Source organism: Monodelphis domestica, chromosome 3, assembly GCF_027887165.1.
Source record: "Monodelphis domestica isolate mMonDom1 chromosome 3, mMonDom1.pri, whole genome shotgun sequence".
Lineage (NCBI taxonomy): Eukaryota > Metazoa > Chordata > Mammalia > Didelphimorphia > Didelphidae > Monodelphis > Monodelphis domestica.
Window position 1 is genome coordinate 88,628,867 of NC_077229.1, and position 15,961 is coordinate 88,644,827.

The 15,961-nt window shown below is 38.3% G+C and overlaps 1 protein-coding gene across 7 annotated transcripts in view; it reads right to left on the minus strand.

Annotated features, from left to right (window-relative positions):
- Nucleotides 1–2,785: 2,785 nt before the first annotated feature.
- ZFR2 (zinc finger RNA binding protein 2) overlaps nt 2,786–15,961 on the minus strand; it is a 120,720-nt gene continuing 107,544 nt past the window's right edge. For all 7 annotated transcript variants that reach the window (XM_056822418.1, XM_056822420.1, XM_016432082.2 and 4 more), the window contains 4 exons: nt 14,487–14,582; nt 11,679–11,790; nt 6,567–6,664; nt 2,786–4,498 (listed from right to left, as the gene is read on the minus strand). In XM_056822418.1, the coding sequence (XP_056678396.1) occupies nt 4,319–4,498; nt 6,567–6,664; nt 11,679–11,790; nt 14,487–14,582 (486 nt within the window). In that variant the 3' untranslated portion in view covers nt 2,786–4,318. The remainder of the gene's footprint in view (nt 4,499–6,566; nt 6,665–11,678; nt 11,791–14,486; nt 14,583–15,961) is intronic.

Below are 15,961 nucleotides of genomic sequence, written 5' to 3' on the forward strand. Positions count from 1 at the left end.
GTCATCCACTATCACACACATGGGTCACAGACCTCCTCAACTCAAGTGTGTATGGGGTGTTTGTACCTTTGGTGATTAAATCTAAAATGGGTTGATCTTCATACTATGGCGATTTTTGTTTGAGATTGTATTTTATAAAAATCCAAGATTTTGATTTTGTTTGAGAAAAGATCTTCAAGAAAGAAGCTTGAAACTCCTAAATCCAGAATGAACTGTTGCAGAAAGATGCCAGAAAATCCACACTACATCAAGAAGATCAAGAATGAACTTTGGATATGGTTGATTGAACTGAACATTAATTGAACATTTATTGTAAATGTACATACACATTTATGCCAAAAGGGACTGCCCCTAATTTGGCTTTCTATCAATGCGCCTAGCAAAACATTGGTTTTGCTTTCTTTCTTTTCTATTCTTCCCTCACTACTCTAATTTCTCTTAGAAAATTGAATATTGTATATATCTTTAGTTAGAAGTGCATTTAGGATTACAAGATGATTAAATGATCATTGGGAGACAGAAGCTTTTTGAGGGTTTTCTTACCAATTTTGTGGTCGCCATAAACTGTTATAATTAAAATAGTTGAAGCCATTTTAACTATTACAGTTTATGGCTTCAACTATTTTAATTATAACAATACTCAACTTTTAAGTAGGGTGTTTACACTTTGGGGGATTAAAATCTAAAAACAGGCCTGGGTTAAAATTTAAATCTTCACAATCAGGGGAGAGTTAATTAATTTCATTTTCACAATCAGGGGAGAGTTAAATTTAATCTTCACAGAACAATGAGAAATATTGCAGGTATCAGAGGGAAATGCTGCAGGGAAGGGTTCTTCTCCTACCATTGTTCTCTTCTTTTAGTCTTTTACCTCTGTATTTGCATTCCCAATCTATTGTTCTCTTGTTTCTTTGGTGAGGTTTGCAATTGCAATTCATCTTACTATTTTTCTCATTGTTTTTGCTGGAAGGACATAAATTCTGCTCTTATAATTCTCATGTTTTCTTTTACACCAATCAGAAACAGCATGTTGTGGTTCCAGGTTCTCAAATTCCATAGGGCCTCTTCCTCATTGTCAAATCATTTTCCTTTATTTCAAATATTTATTCAAAGATGTCTGAACTTATTTATTAGATGTAGAGGACATATTTCCTTCTGTTGCTACTATTTTCCCTCTTGGTTTATTGGTTTATGTTCAAGATCTTTGAGCTTTCTTGTTCTTGAAATCTTTTGTACTTTCAGTTTTCTCCTCCCTTATCACTTTCTGACTCCCTCCCTTTGTAGAATGGATCTCAATCTTCTCTCCCCTTGGACAACTCATAGTTCACTAGCCCAGATCTCTGCCTCATTTGACCCTGGGTGATCAGAAACTGGTCCTAGCTGGGTGCTGTGTTCTTTTCCTCAGGCCTGGTAGGATGTGGCACAATCTCCTGTATGCATAGTGTTCTGACTTTGTTACCTATTTGGCTCCTTCTGTTCCTCAGTTCTCCAGTCTGGCAATATGGCAATTCAGAGCCTATTTTTCCTGGCCCCAGCAATTCAGCACTTTGCAGCATTGGTGTTTCTAGGCTGCAGTCCTCAGAAGGTTTTTGTTCCTGATAGGCTGTGGCCAAGTTAGTTATCAAGGCCTACAGCCTAGAGCCTAGATCTCCACAGCACAGGAAAGAGGATCATGATATAAGATTGGGTTTTGAAATAATCCTCCACCTCTTCTTGGGTCTACAAGTGCAGTTTGGCTGCTGGTGACATAGGATGTAGTGGAGAGATGCTTAGTGAGCTCATAATCAGTGTCAGTTTCTGGGTTTGGAGTAGTTGGGATTTTTTTCATCTTTTTGGGGGGGGGGATTCTGGATATCCTAGACCATAGAATAAGCTGAAGCTGCTTTATTATTGGTACAAACCTAGAGAGGTTTGAGAAGTCATGGGGATTACAGAAAATGTCTGGTCAGCTATCTTGTTGTTCATGTGAACCAGAATTAGAAGTTCAATTTAGCAGGTGAGTAGAGTTCATATAGGGGAGTAATGTGAAATAATTCAGGATAAATCTGAGCCAGATTGAGGAAGGCAAAAACATTAAGTACCAAGTGGTAAAAGGGAAGCCACTGAAATTTTTCTAGCCAACAAGTAATATGGAAGACTTTTATGCCTTCAGAAGATTATTTCAGCAGCGGTACAGAGGATGGAGTGGAGAAATAATGACAGCATGGCAGTCAATTAGGACAAATGAGGGCATCAACTTTTGTGGAGGCTATGAAATTAGTAAAGGTGACCCATTTGAGAGATATTTTAGAGGTACAATTGACAGAGTTTGACAATTTATTGAATGTGGGGAAGAGAACAGGAAGAATCAAAGATGGCTCCAAGATCTGGAATTGAATGATTGATGGTGGTTCCACCTTATTTGAAACAGGGATATCTGGAGAAGGGGAAGATTAGAGGGGAAGATGATGAATTCAATTTTGGAAAAGAAGACTTTGAAGAGCTGGAGGGTTATCTAGGTGGAGTTTAGTAGAGAGTTGTTGGTGTGAGACAGTAGTTTGAAAAAGAAAATAAGGCTCGATATATAAATTAGGGAGCCAACTTTATACAAATAATTATTAAACCTTCGGAAGAAGATGAGATCAACAAGGGAAAGAGTGTAGAGAGAGAAGTGACTCAGCATAGATGTTGTAATGTATTAATGATGTTACCAAAAAAGCCATGTTATAATCAGAGCAATGATTACATAGCGCTTCTTTGTAATAAGATTAAAAAACTAAGCAACATAGAAAAAATGGAAGCATAATTTTCATTTTATTTTTCTCCTTTTTTATTTTCAGGTAGCACTACAAAAACATCCAAATGTTAAAGCCATGTTACTGGCTCTCCTTGTTAACACATAGAAAATAAAACAAAATAAATTGTGTCAAGTGAGCATAGATTATAACATCTGTCAAAAGAAAATTTGTTTGTTTTTTTTCCTTAAGTGCCATCAGGCAACTGATTAAGAAATTCTCTGCAAAGAGGTTAAACTGATTTAGGGTGGGATGATGAGCCTCCCCAGTTCACTGACCTTGCTACCTCAGTATCACCTCAACATGGGCATCTGCTCCCTTCTTCTCACTTTGCACAGTGCCAGAAGGACACTTGTCACATACAATCATTCAAAGGCCTTCCTGGATAGCTGCCCAACGAAGTCCTGAATCTTCTGCTCTATTACCAAAAAAAGCCTAAGCTTCAGAACTGGATGATATTAAAAATTAGACTGAAACTAGGAAAAAAATAAACAAAACAGAAAGAAAAAGCCCAACTTAAATTAAAATGGAAAAAAAAAAGCTGTTCATTATGTGAGTCTTGGCCACCTCTCTTTAGAAGGCACTCATTGGTATATAGAAAATTTCTGGGGATTAAGTGGTTCTCAAGTCATTAACAGGTATTTTTAAAGTGAGTGCTAAATATACTTTTTCATCCTATCACCAAAGCCTGTTCATAGAGCAGCACGGAGCTCCACCTTCACCACCATTAATGGAACACATTCAGTACTCTCAAAAGAGAAACCCACAAAGTCCAATAATAGAAACTATTCCGATTTGTAAAATGTTAACAAGTTAACAGGAATAGGTGGATTGTTTCTGGGTTTTGGGGAGGGGTTGTCTTCCCTTTATATTTATTTTATCTAATGAAGAGCAAGAAGTTACAGTGAAATGAATGCTAAAGCTTCACTGGCTTGTTTCCCTTGCTCAACTCTTGGCTCAAAGCTATATACCTGCCACAAGTTTGTTTTTTTGTTTTTGTTTTTGCTCTTTTGGGAGAGCAAACCAATCTCCCTGATTCTTCTAAATCAATCTTCCTGCTGTCCAGACCCCAAGGAGGGCACATCTACATTCATTCTAGCTTGAGGATGGAACAGCCAAAGGAAATGATTTTAAGGTTCAAACCCAATACCTGGCATTTCCCTCTATAAGCTGTGATGCATATATAAAGCTTGCAAGAAATATCAGAATTAAAAAAATATGCCTGCATCCTTCTACCTCTTTTGCTGTGGGGAGGGCTTCCTCAGGAGTTGGGGAAGAGGTGGAAAGGGACAAAGTTAAATGGGGTTATTGCCTAAAGGCAATTTTGGAATGATGCAATTTTTTAAATGATTTAAGCACAATTTTAAAAAACAAATCTATAACACGTTATTCAAGGGGAAAACACTAAAATTGTCAAATGCCATAGACTAAACAGCAACTCATATATACATACACACATTTATAGAGGAGTACGTGTGCAACACATGTGTATGTACATATAAAATTCAAGTTGTGTGTGAACATTGTCTTAGCTACAACAGTGCTTAGGCATTGTTCTCATCTTCTTTTCTCTCTTTTTTCCCTCCACTCTCTCCTTCCACTGCCTCACTGAAGTCTCTTCGTCGTTTCCTGTTGCGTGAACCAACTCTGCTCTTAGGTGGTGGCAAAGGGTCCATTCCTAGTACTTTATGGATTTGCCTGAAAGCTAGCATCCGTAAAGCATGCTGGGAGGAAAACAAGGAGAAATACAAAAGTAAACATCAGGACGTTTTGCACACTGTTTTCTGAGTTTTCAGGCTGTTACCGTGATTCTATTCAGCCAGCAAAACCTGAAATGATTTGACCCAAGTTGTTACTTGTAGATCCATAAAATAGAAAAGCCAGCAAGACTCTTAGATTCCAACCCAACCTTGTCCAGCCTGCTCACCCCCTCATTTTTTATAGATGAGACCATTAAATTAAAAAGATTGGGTGTTTTGTCCAAGGTAATCCACATAATGCCATTTCAGAGATGGGAATCTGGATCTTCTGACTCCAAAGCTAGATCTCTTTCCCACAAAGTTCTCCCGTTGCATTCCTTAGCATCCACTGCTCTGCCTATTGCTGACCACATCACTGGGCTAAGAAAACACATTTCCCAGAATGAAGGAAAGAGATAAGGGACCTGTAGCTTCCCCTTTTTTTTGACATAAATAACTCACTTTTAGAAAATGGCCTCCATTTTAGTTAAAAGGGTGAAACCACATTTACTTTTGACTTGTTCTTGGGAGTTATCCTTACTTCTCTCCTGGCTTCTAGGCTGATAAAAACAGATAGTCCTATGTCTGACCAAAAATGAGAAACTCTGCATGCACACTGAGATGCAATTTAGGCCATCTATTGTAAACACCATTAGTTTAAATACAAATAGAATTATACTATTGTCCCTGAGGAGTATATAAGACTCCTTCAAGCCCTGGTGGAGGGGAGGAGGGGGTGCACTTTTTAAAGGAACCTCCATTGGCCATTTTTCTATATTTTCTGTATCCCTTTAAGAAAACTCTACTAGAATATTTATGAGTAAGATATAGTCTGTTTGACATATTAATGAGAAAAAGAATATGTGGTGTGTCCCATGTATACCTGTGATTGAAGCTGTGCGCTTCAGAAGGGCAAGGAGTGTATCTGCACATCTTATGACTTGAGTCCAACATCTGGCACAATAATGTCTTGGCTAGAATAAAAGCTTTTTGGTGAAAAAGAACATCTAGGATACTCTAAGCCTATTCATTAAATAGTAATTGATGCTGGTAACTTTATAGGTATCTTTTCTAAAGTATTAATTCTCATCTCTATAATTACACAATAACTTTGGACTAAATCTTTTGTTTGTTTTAAACCTTTACCTTCTGTCTTAGAATCAATACTAAGTACTGGTTCCAAGATAAAGGAGCAGTAAAAGCTAGACAACTGGGGTTAGGTGACTTGCCCAGGGTCACATAGCTAGGAAGTATCTGAGGTCACATTTGAAACCAGGTCCTCCCATCTCCAGGCCTGGCTCTCTATCCACTGAGCCACCAAGCTGCCTCTTGGACTAAACCTTAAACTGGGGCTTCAAAACCACAAATGAGAGTTCATGAGAAATTCCTTATCAAGAGAGAAATAGGAACAAGCAAATACATAAGAGAGGGAATCAGTTTTTAATTACATTTGTTATTCTTTGTTGTTGTGAGTGAAAGAACTATGGCATTCTTGCCTGCTGATCACAATAAAATACCAATAAAAGTTCATATTTAATGTTAAAGATTTACAAAATGCTGTCCTAGTATCAACTTTTTGAGATACATAGTATAACTATTACCAACCTCACTATACAGGTGAGAAAACCAGCTTAGAGATAAGTGGTCAGTTTGTTGTCCATGTTCATAAAGCTAATTCAGGGCCAATATTTGATCCCCAGATTCCTGACTCTAAAGTTCTCCTTCTACTACACCAAGCTGACTTTCTAAGTGGGGAGGGGGGTGGTAATATCTTAATATTTTAATTCCTAATCATGAAACCCTCATGGCAAAACATCCTACAAAATACCTGCCTCCTCCTATACCAAGTTATACCTAGAAAAAAATTTAATGACATTATTAGAAACAAATGGTGAATCTTAAATGGCATGCCAATAAAGATTACATGTAAACTGTTTAATTCATTCCAGAAACCAAACTTCAGATGCAATTATGTTATTTATACTACAGGAGGCTGAACCACAGATAAGCTAGAAGCCTCTCAAAAAAATATTGAGCCATTGTTTCTTCCTACCTGGGCACTGATTGTGACATCCTCTCGTTCTTGACTTGTCATGACTTCCAGCACATCAATCTGGTCTTTCTCACATGGATCCTGAAGTCCTGGTCCATCTGAAATGTCAATAGTTGGGAGAAAAAATGAACTGGCACAAGTATCAGTAACAAGTAGAGTTCCCTTCAACACTACTTACCCACCATATAAATGGTTGGTCCATAAAGGGTCTTTGCCCAAAGGGCAGACGTTGTTAAAGATGAATTGATGTTGGCTTTCCCTATGATCAAGAATTATTTGGTGTTAACCCCTGGTTCACTTGTAATTGTTGCTTACATTGTGGAAAATTATGTTATTGGGGTACCTAGCACAGTGGAGAGAGCTCCAGGCCTGGAGCTGAGAGGACCTGGGTTCAAATTTGACCTCAGGGCGGAGTCAAGGAGGCGGCTTAGAGACAGCAGCAGTTCAGATCTCCATAAGCTCTTACTCATTGAATCAAAAACACACTGCTTCGAGGGGACTGAAAACCAAATCTAACAAAAGGACAGAGCTAAGGAACCCTCCTCCTGAACCCAATGTAAAAGGTATGCCCCCCCAAAAGCCTGAATTGTAGAACACATGGGTTTAAGGGGAAGGAAGAAGGAAGGCCCCAGGACCCCTCCCCCACCTACAGTGCTGAGCCCCCAGTGGTGGCTGGAATCTGGGCAGGCAAGGGCACTAGTCTGGAGGGAGTACCTTGCCACCAAAGCTGTGCCAGGCTCAGAGCATAGAACACAGGTAGAGTAGAGGCTGCTGGAGGAGAAGCACAGAGCAGGCAGCCTAGTTGCAACTAATATGTTCTATCTTGGCCCCTCTGTGAATCTTAAAATTTCTCAGGCTGGGGAATTTTTCATTGGGACAATTCCCTATTGGGACTATTCCCCATTTTAAACCGTGAAGCTATTTAGATCTAAAATGTGAGAACTCTACTTAGATCAGAAATGGGAAGACCTCTACTCCACCCTTACTTAAGACTGCTTATGGGGAGAAAACTCCTTGCTGAACAATGAAAAATACTTATACCTATACTTATGCCATGCCTATTTTTAGAACTAATACAAAGGGGTGCTAAGTACCTATAAAGGTCAGGCAACTTGTGAACTTGCAAGGAGCAAAGACATGAAAAATTACTCAGAGATTCTAGTCTACTCAGGTGTGGATTACTAAAAGGATTAATCTACTCAGGTGTGAATTCAGAATGGGCTGTCCTTTGGAAAACGTCTACTGTGATTGGTAGATGGAAGAACTTAGTGGAGGTGACATAGGAGAAAACCCCCTATATAAGAAAAGGACAGGCTGTTGAAGAAAAAAGGAGTCTCTTGAGAGACAGTCTCTAAGGAGATTGTTGAGAAAAAGGACAATCTCTAAGGAGGTCTCTCAAGGAAGGCTGACTCTGGCTGGAACTCCCTCTGGGGAGACTCTGTCCCCCTGAATCCTCGCTTGAACAGATCTTATGGTGAGTGATTAAGGACTGACTGATCTTTTCTTTTAGGGCTTAGGCCTGGGTTGGCCAGGGCTGCCTGGGCCAGCCTATTCTTTTCTCATTTATTTCCTTTCTCTCTCTCTCTCTCTCTCTCTCTCTCTCTCTCTTTGATTCCTCATTTTATTATTAATTAAATTCTCTATAAAACCCAGTTGACTTGGGTATATTCATAATTGGGAATATTTCCCTGGCAACCACCTTATAATTGATTTAAAACAAGACACTGTAGTGAAAACATATTTTCTGCGGTCACAATTTACTCACCCACTCTTATATCTACTACAATTTAAGTCTTCAACTAATTTTACTCACTACAGTTTATAGCCTTCAACCATTTTAACTATTACAGTTTATGGCATCCACTCTTTTAAATCTTACACCTCTCAGGCCCCCCACCCCCACCCCAGTGGTTCTCATCTCAGGGCACTTCCAGCTTTGCAGATCAACTCCTCCACCCTGACTCAATCTCATCAATAGGGCAGGTAAGAAGCCTTCAGAGGGCAGGGAAGCTCGAGCTCCAATACCCCTCCCCCACAGACTTATCTGAGAGCCTTGCTGACTAAGCCCCAAGGGCAAAAGCTACAACAAACTATAGGCAACAACCTAGAGAACAGTGAGAAGCCCAGCTCCTTTTCAGCTTCTGCTGTCAGCTGGGAAAGATCTGACTAACCTGATCAATCAGCACAACAGAGAAGAAGCCCCTTCAGGACAGAATAGCCCAAACCCACAGATTCAGCACATAATGAGAAGAGCAAGACTACAGGCAACTACAGGAGGAAAGAAGGGAAAAATATGAGCAAACAACAGAAAAGGAAAAAAGAAATTACAATCCACAGATTCTATCCAGGCAATGAACAAAAAAGCAAATGGAAAAGATGGAACACCAAGCAAAAGCACAGAAACTCCAGCAAATTGGACATAGGCTTTGGAAGAACTAAAAATACAATTCAAAAAACAATTAAGAGGGGCTGAAGACAACTGGGAAAAGAACTTTAAAAGCAAAATAAATCATCTGGAAACAGAAAATAGTGTGTTGAAAGTCAAAATTAATCAGCTTGAAAATGAGGCAAAGGAGATGAAAGATGAAAGACCAGAAGGAGAAGGGTGACCAAAAAAGCCAGGGATGAAATTCAGTCCTTTAAAAACTAAAATCCAACAACTACAAGCAAACTACTTCACAAGGCAGCAGGAAACTATAAAGCAAATTTGACCTCAGACATTTCCTAGCTATGTGACACCACAAAAGAAACTTAACCCTGTTTACTTAGCCTTTGCCACTCTTCTGTCTTAGAACTGATACTATGGGTTTAAAAAATAAAAAAAAAGAAACTAATGTTATTACTTTAAAATATAGGTATTGTTCTACTAAAGTTTCTAACTCATTCACAGTACCTACTGAAAAGACAATGCTTTACTAGCTTTTTACATGTATAACTGACTAATTAAATGACATTGGTACAAAAGGTTGTTTACATTTATGTGTAATGGTCCCAAACTGTAAGATTTCTTGGGTATTTAATGTCTGAAGAATGTCCATAGAATGACATGGACAAAAATTACACAGGATGTAGTGCAGAGGGGAATTAGCCACCTATGATTATGGAAACCATATCCACACCAATGCTATCAATGACCCACCAAAATATCACAGTATCTGGAAGTCATCTTTTTAGCAAACTCAACTATCTTGATCATAACTAAAATAAACAGAAAAAGGACTTCAGAAGCTGATTGCAAGGGTCAAGATAGTTGCAGAATATACAGAATCCACTCAATGAAGCTAATATACAGTATTTCTTTAACATCCCTTCACTTCCTCACTCAAGATATTAAATAACAATAAACATTCTTATAATACTATTCTAACAAACTTGGTTACCTGACTCCCTAGCCAACAGCTACCAAGAACAAGGGACACGTGTGTATGTGTATGTAGGTTCCCATGTCTGTGTTTTACAAAGGGAATGGGAAAGTATTGCTGGCAACAGGGTCCACTAATAGTAGCAACACCTTAACAACTGATACTAGCCTGATAATGAGAAAGTAAACAGAAGACCAATTTTTTTTTTAAAAGCAGACATTAAAAACTCAAGAAGGTCTACAGGTTAGGGCCATTTAGCACAGCAGTAAATAGCTCTATGTACCTCAATCAATTAATCGATAATGAATTAAGTGCCTGATATGTGCCAGTCACAAGAGATATAAAAACAAAAATGAAGAGAATAAGGGAAAGGCAATAAGCATTTTTATAGGCCAAGCACTGACCTAAGCACTTGATAAATTCTATATCATTTGATTGTCACAAGAACACTAGGTGGTAGGCAATATTATGATTCTCATTTTACAATTGAGGAAACTGAGGCAGATAGAGGCTCAATGACATAAGAAGTAAGTGCCTGAGCCTGGACTTAAACTCAGGCCTTTCTGACTCCAGACCCAGTACTCTACCCACTGCACCACCTAGCTGTGTCTAAAGACACTGGGGAAGAGGGAGAAGGAAAGAGAACATTTATTAACTGTCTACTATGTCAGGTACAGTGCTAAGCACTTTACAAATATAATCTCCTTTGATCAAACAGTCCCTGGTGATGTTAAGTGAAGCTTGAGATTCTTGAATTCTAAGTAAAGAGAGAGTATATTCTAGGGATGGAGTAAATATGTGCAAATGGGAGATGAAATATCACATTTCACTTGTCCTATAGCAACAGATCATAGAGTTCATGAAGGGGAAAAGCTACATAATAAACCTGGCAGGGTAGTTTTGTTACCGATTGTAAAAAACTGTAAATGCCAAAAAGGGGAGTTTGTATTTTATCTTAAAGACAATAAAGAGCCATTGTGACTTATTTGAAAATGAGTGGCATCATCTGACAGGCTTTGGGAAAAATCACACTGGCAGTTCCGTGAAGGCCAGGAAACCACTAAACCATTGCACTAGGTGATGATGGGGTCCTGAACCAGCTGGAGGGTGAGTGTATGAAGAAAAGAGCCTGAAAGGGAGATAGGCTGTTATAGAATTGATGAGACTTGGCAAGTGGTATCCATGCTGTGGCTCTGCACAGTGAATTCATTCTAATTCATGCTGCACATTGAATTCACTATTAATTCTTCAGGGAAATGTGTCAATAAAAAGTATGTAGAGCTGGAAGGACTCTTAAAGATCTAAGCTCCTCGTTTTACAGAAATTGAGGGTCCCAGGGAAGTGCTGGACCAAGTTTATATATATAGTGGTAAGTAGCCCAGTTGAGATTCACACTCACATCCTCTGAGTTCAAACCCAAACTCTTCCCTCTATACCTATTCAGTATGGGGTACTTAAGAAGTGAAGGGCAATGATAACCACACCTCAGAAAGATCACTGCACATCCTTATAAACATTTTTTTTAACTGTTTGGTCACTTGAATGGGAGTTAATTAGAAATTTACTTTATGTGGAAGGGCTTGTGCCCCAACACCACCTGAAAAGTGAGCCCCACTGGACTCTATCTCCCCTCCATGCTGGGCATCAGGTCAGGCATTCAGCAGGGGCTCCACATTCATATTTGGGGCTGATTTACTGATCACAAGGCTTGAGCCTAGGTGGATTAAGGCAGCCACAACTTCAGACTGACCTGTTAAGAGTGTTCCTGTGGCTACACACTCTAGCACTCTCCTCATGGCATCTCCTGGACGCAGAGGCCCTGATGCACTGCTCAAAGCTTTTTCCACCAGAAGTTCCATTGCCTGTAGCAAGAGAGGAAGGGCACAGAGGAGAACATAAAAATACAGACTATGGTTAAAGGGAGGGCTTTATGACAGACCCCTTCATGAATATGGGGTATTTTGTCACAGCCTAGGATCCTGGACTTCTCTGCTTCATTTTACTTCAGACATTTCCAAAGGGAGCATGCTTTGCACAGAAAAAAAGTAATTATCAAAGAACACAGGGATTTAACAACTCTGTTTACAAGTGACATGAAAGTTTTGAGAGGGTTCTTTGCAGGTCATACTGATAATATGTGATGGTTAATGGATTTCAGCAGTAAGACAGGTCTCTGTGGACCACCACCAAAAAATTATTTCTCAGTGACCACTAATGTTTCATTTAAGTAGTAGCTAGAAGCAATCAGTTATGACTGTGAGTGTTGTATAGTCAAACAACTATGTGTCATGGCCAAGAAATTATACAAAGACAACCCTGCATTCTGAGAAAATCATCAGGAACAAGTGATGCAGTTGTGACTTAGGGACAAAAGCACTGGATCCAAAACTGAAGAATTAGGTTCTACCACCTGGTACTTTCAGGCAATCATTTCCCTTCTCTGAGCCTCGTTTCCTCATTTGCAAAAGAGGTATAATTCACTGGTGTTTCCAACCTCACGGAGTTGTTGTGAGACTACTAACACAACATATGAAAAGAGCTTTGCAAAAGGTAAAGACAGAAGGGGTAATAAACCTCTGATTTCCCTGGGAGAAGGGAATGGTCTCTTCCTGGGGAAGAAATTTCTTCTATCAAGGTCAACATCTTCTCTGCCATTTAGTTTTATAGAATTTCCTATCATGCTAAACGTTTCAGTGACTTGCCCAGGGTCACAAAGTCAGTGTGTGTCAGAGGTAGACTTAAAATCCAGGTCTTCCTGGATCCAAAGCCAGCAATTTTCAATCTATTACACTATGTTACCTCTTAGATAAAATATCATACAAATCTGAACTTCTTAATATTCTATGTGTCATGGGCTCTTTGGGCACCCTAGTGAAACTAAAGGACTCTTTTTCATAATATTTTTAAATACACAAAAATATGTATGATTACAAAAGAAACTAATTATCTTGAAATACAATGAAAAAAAAGTTCCATGTTCAAGGACCATTCCTGTCATGGACCCCAGCTTAATTACCCTTGTGGAAATATAAACTCATTACTATTATTAACAGTTTAAAAACAAGTTGTTTTTAAGCAAACAAATTTCAGTCTTATTTCAGAACTACCTGGGCTCAAAAAAGAAATTGCTTATTTTCCTAATGAATTCAAAATAGCATAAATCCAATCAAAATTAAAAATCACTAATGTGGGGAGCCATCTTTTACTACTGTATAATCGAAAATCTGTTACCCTAAAAAAGAAGTACATTTCCCAGGAACCTGTCATTACATACTTCCTGTAGATAGGGGATATTAGGCAGGGACATGGAAGGTCCTACCTCTTTACTTCTGGCCCCAAGCTTGGTGGTGCTAAGGTGGGTGTTTGAACTGGCTGATCAGCCATGGGCACATGGTCTGTATTTTGTATCCTCTTTATTCCTTGATTTCTAATGATCATTAATAAATCTCTTAAAATATATTTTTATTATTAGAGATTATAATTTAATTTTTACACTACTCTATTAGAAAACCAACACAAAAGTCCATGAAATATAAAAATAGAAAATAAAGTAGAAAAAGGCCATGAAATTAAAATTATTAAAAATTAATCACATCCTAGACTGCCACAGAGATATAGAAATACTAAGGTAGACTGTAAAAGACACATTTTAAAAAACATCCTACAGATAAAGGGAAAATGAAAAACTATAAAAACTATTAAAAATGATAAAATACAGTAAGATCTACCTGAAGTAAAATGTCAGAAATAGAGAGAGACTAATATAACAGAATCTACAAATAGAAAGTCCCTTAACAGTGCTTTGCTAACTTACTCTGAAGATTTGGCTAACAGATCTTTTAGTACAATTGTGCAAACCTAGGGTGGCAGGGTAGGGCCCAAGAATATAAAGACCAGGAAGCTTTCAATCCATACTTCTAAAGTTCATATTATGAGAGTCCCTCATATTATTACTACAACTACAAGTGGTAGTACCTATTTGTAAGATGCTTTTGTTCACAAAACACTTTCTAACAACCCTTTCATGTGAGGTGAGTAGTATAAGAATTATTCTCATTTTACAGATGATGAAACTGGGGCTCAGAAATGCCAAGTGATTTGTTTATAGTCACTTCACTTAGAAATTCCCTAGCCCAATGTTCTTTCCATCCTGGCTCGGCTTTTACTTCATTCTTTGCTCTCATTGTTTTTCTCCCGGTTCTCGCTTGGATTCATGAGAATCTCCTTTTAGCAGGGATGGAATATCTGGGGGGCGGGGGGAGGGCACAAGGGATGACATGTTCCATGCCCCTCTGGCCTAACTACCTAATTCTTCAGTTTTTGACCAAACTTTTGACATACTTATTTAGTTAGAAGTTTGGATCCTAAGATTACATATTTCAAAGATATTTCCAAACATAATTGGATTCTTTACATGTTGAATATTGCTCTTAACCAACAGCAAAGCTAAAAGAAAGAAAATTCTGTCCCAACAGAATTTAAGCCTTGTCACTGGAATAAATTCATTTCAGAATGACAATGGATTTTAAAATGAGTTTCAGAGTCTTAATTTCCTTACCCAGTCTGGTAGGGCTCTCCATGTTGGCATACGCTGACACAGATCTCGAAGAACCCTGATAACAATTACACATGACTGCAGACCATTAGCTCTGGCCTTTGAGGAAAGAAACAAAACTGTTTACTCACAGAAAACACACTAATGAAGGAAATTTTTTTCTAAATGATCTTAAAGAAATACCATTTTAAAAATATTAACATGAATAGAAAAAGGCCCTCTGATAAGCAGTCTGAAACATTTACTGTTAGAATGGAGAAAGGATTGGTTGCTCAGAACTTCTGAACCATTCCTGTGATTTCATTGATATACCAAACTCTCATCAAGAAAACTTCCTTTACCAGGACAAATCAGTTCCTGCTTTGCAACTTATATTCTTATTTCTTTGGACACAGAGAGGTTAAAGTGATTGTCAAGGGGCATAATTCATCATCATCATCATAGATGTTTATACTAATCACTAACGTTTATACAAAAATTAAAAATTTGCAAAATCATTTTATGGGTATTATCTCATTCGATTCTTACAACTCTATTGAGTTTTATTATCCTCATTTAACAGATGAGGAGATTAAGGCTGAGAGGCTAAATTACTCGCCCAGAGTCAGAGATAGGCAGTGTCTCAGTCACTGTCCTCCCTCAATTCACCTTCTATACAGCTGCCAAAGTAATTTTTCTAGAAGCCCAGGTTAGATCGCATAACCCTCTACTATTGCTACACTCATCCCCTCTTTATTAAACTCCAGTGGCTCCCTTTTGACTCAAAGATTAAACAAAGATTGTGCTCTGTTTGACATTTAAACCTCTTAATAGCCTGGCACCTTCCTATCTTTCCTATCTTCTTAGATATTACTTCTCTCCTTGAACTTTGCAATCTCTTCATGCTATTGTGGAACCTGCTGTCCCTATATCCAACAGTCCATCTCCCAGAACACACTTACTCCCACTGTCTTCATTTAGAACCCTTGGTTTCCTTCAAGACTCAGATCATCTTTTAAACAAAGCTTTTCATGACATTTCCAACTACTGGCACACACATTTTGTACATATAATGTATATACTTATATATTTTCGTGTTTCTCCTATTAGAATACAAGTTCCTCAAGAAGGGAGACTGTTTTAACTTTTGCCTTTGTATTCCTAGAACTTGGCGTAACACCTAGTATAAAGTTTAATCAACGCTGGCTGATTGATGAAATAAATCCATGAATCAGTTCATAACTGATGAAATGAAATGTACTACATACAACTGTCACCACAACCCATTTTATTGATGAGGAAGCCAAAGCCAAGAGACAATAAGTGATTTGTTCAATGATTTATTGACTTCTAGAACTAGAAGGGGATTTAAAAATAATTCTACTCCAATCACTCCCCCCCCCCATGTGAAAAAACTGGCCCCACAGAGGTTAAGTGATTTCCTCAAGGTCATAAGGCTGGTAAGAAAAAAGACTAGCACACAACTCAGCTTTCCTGAT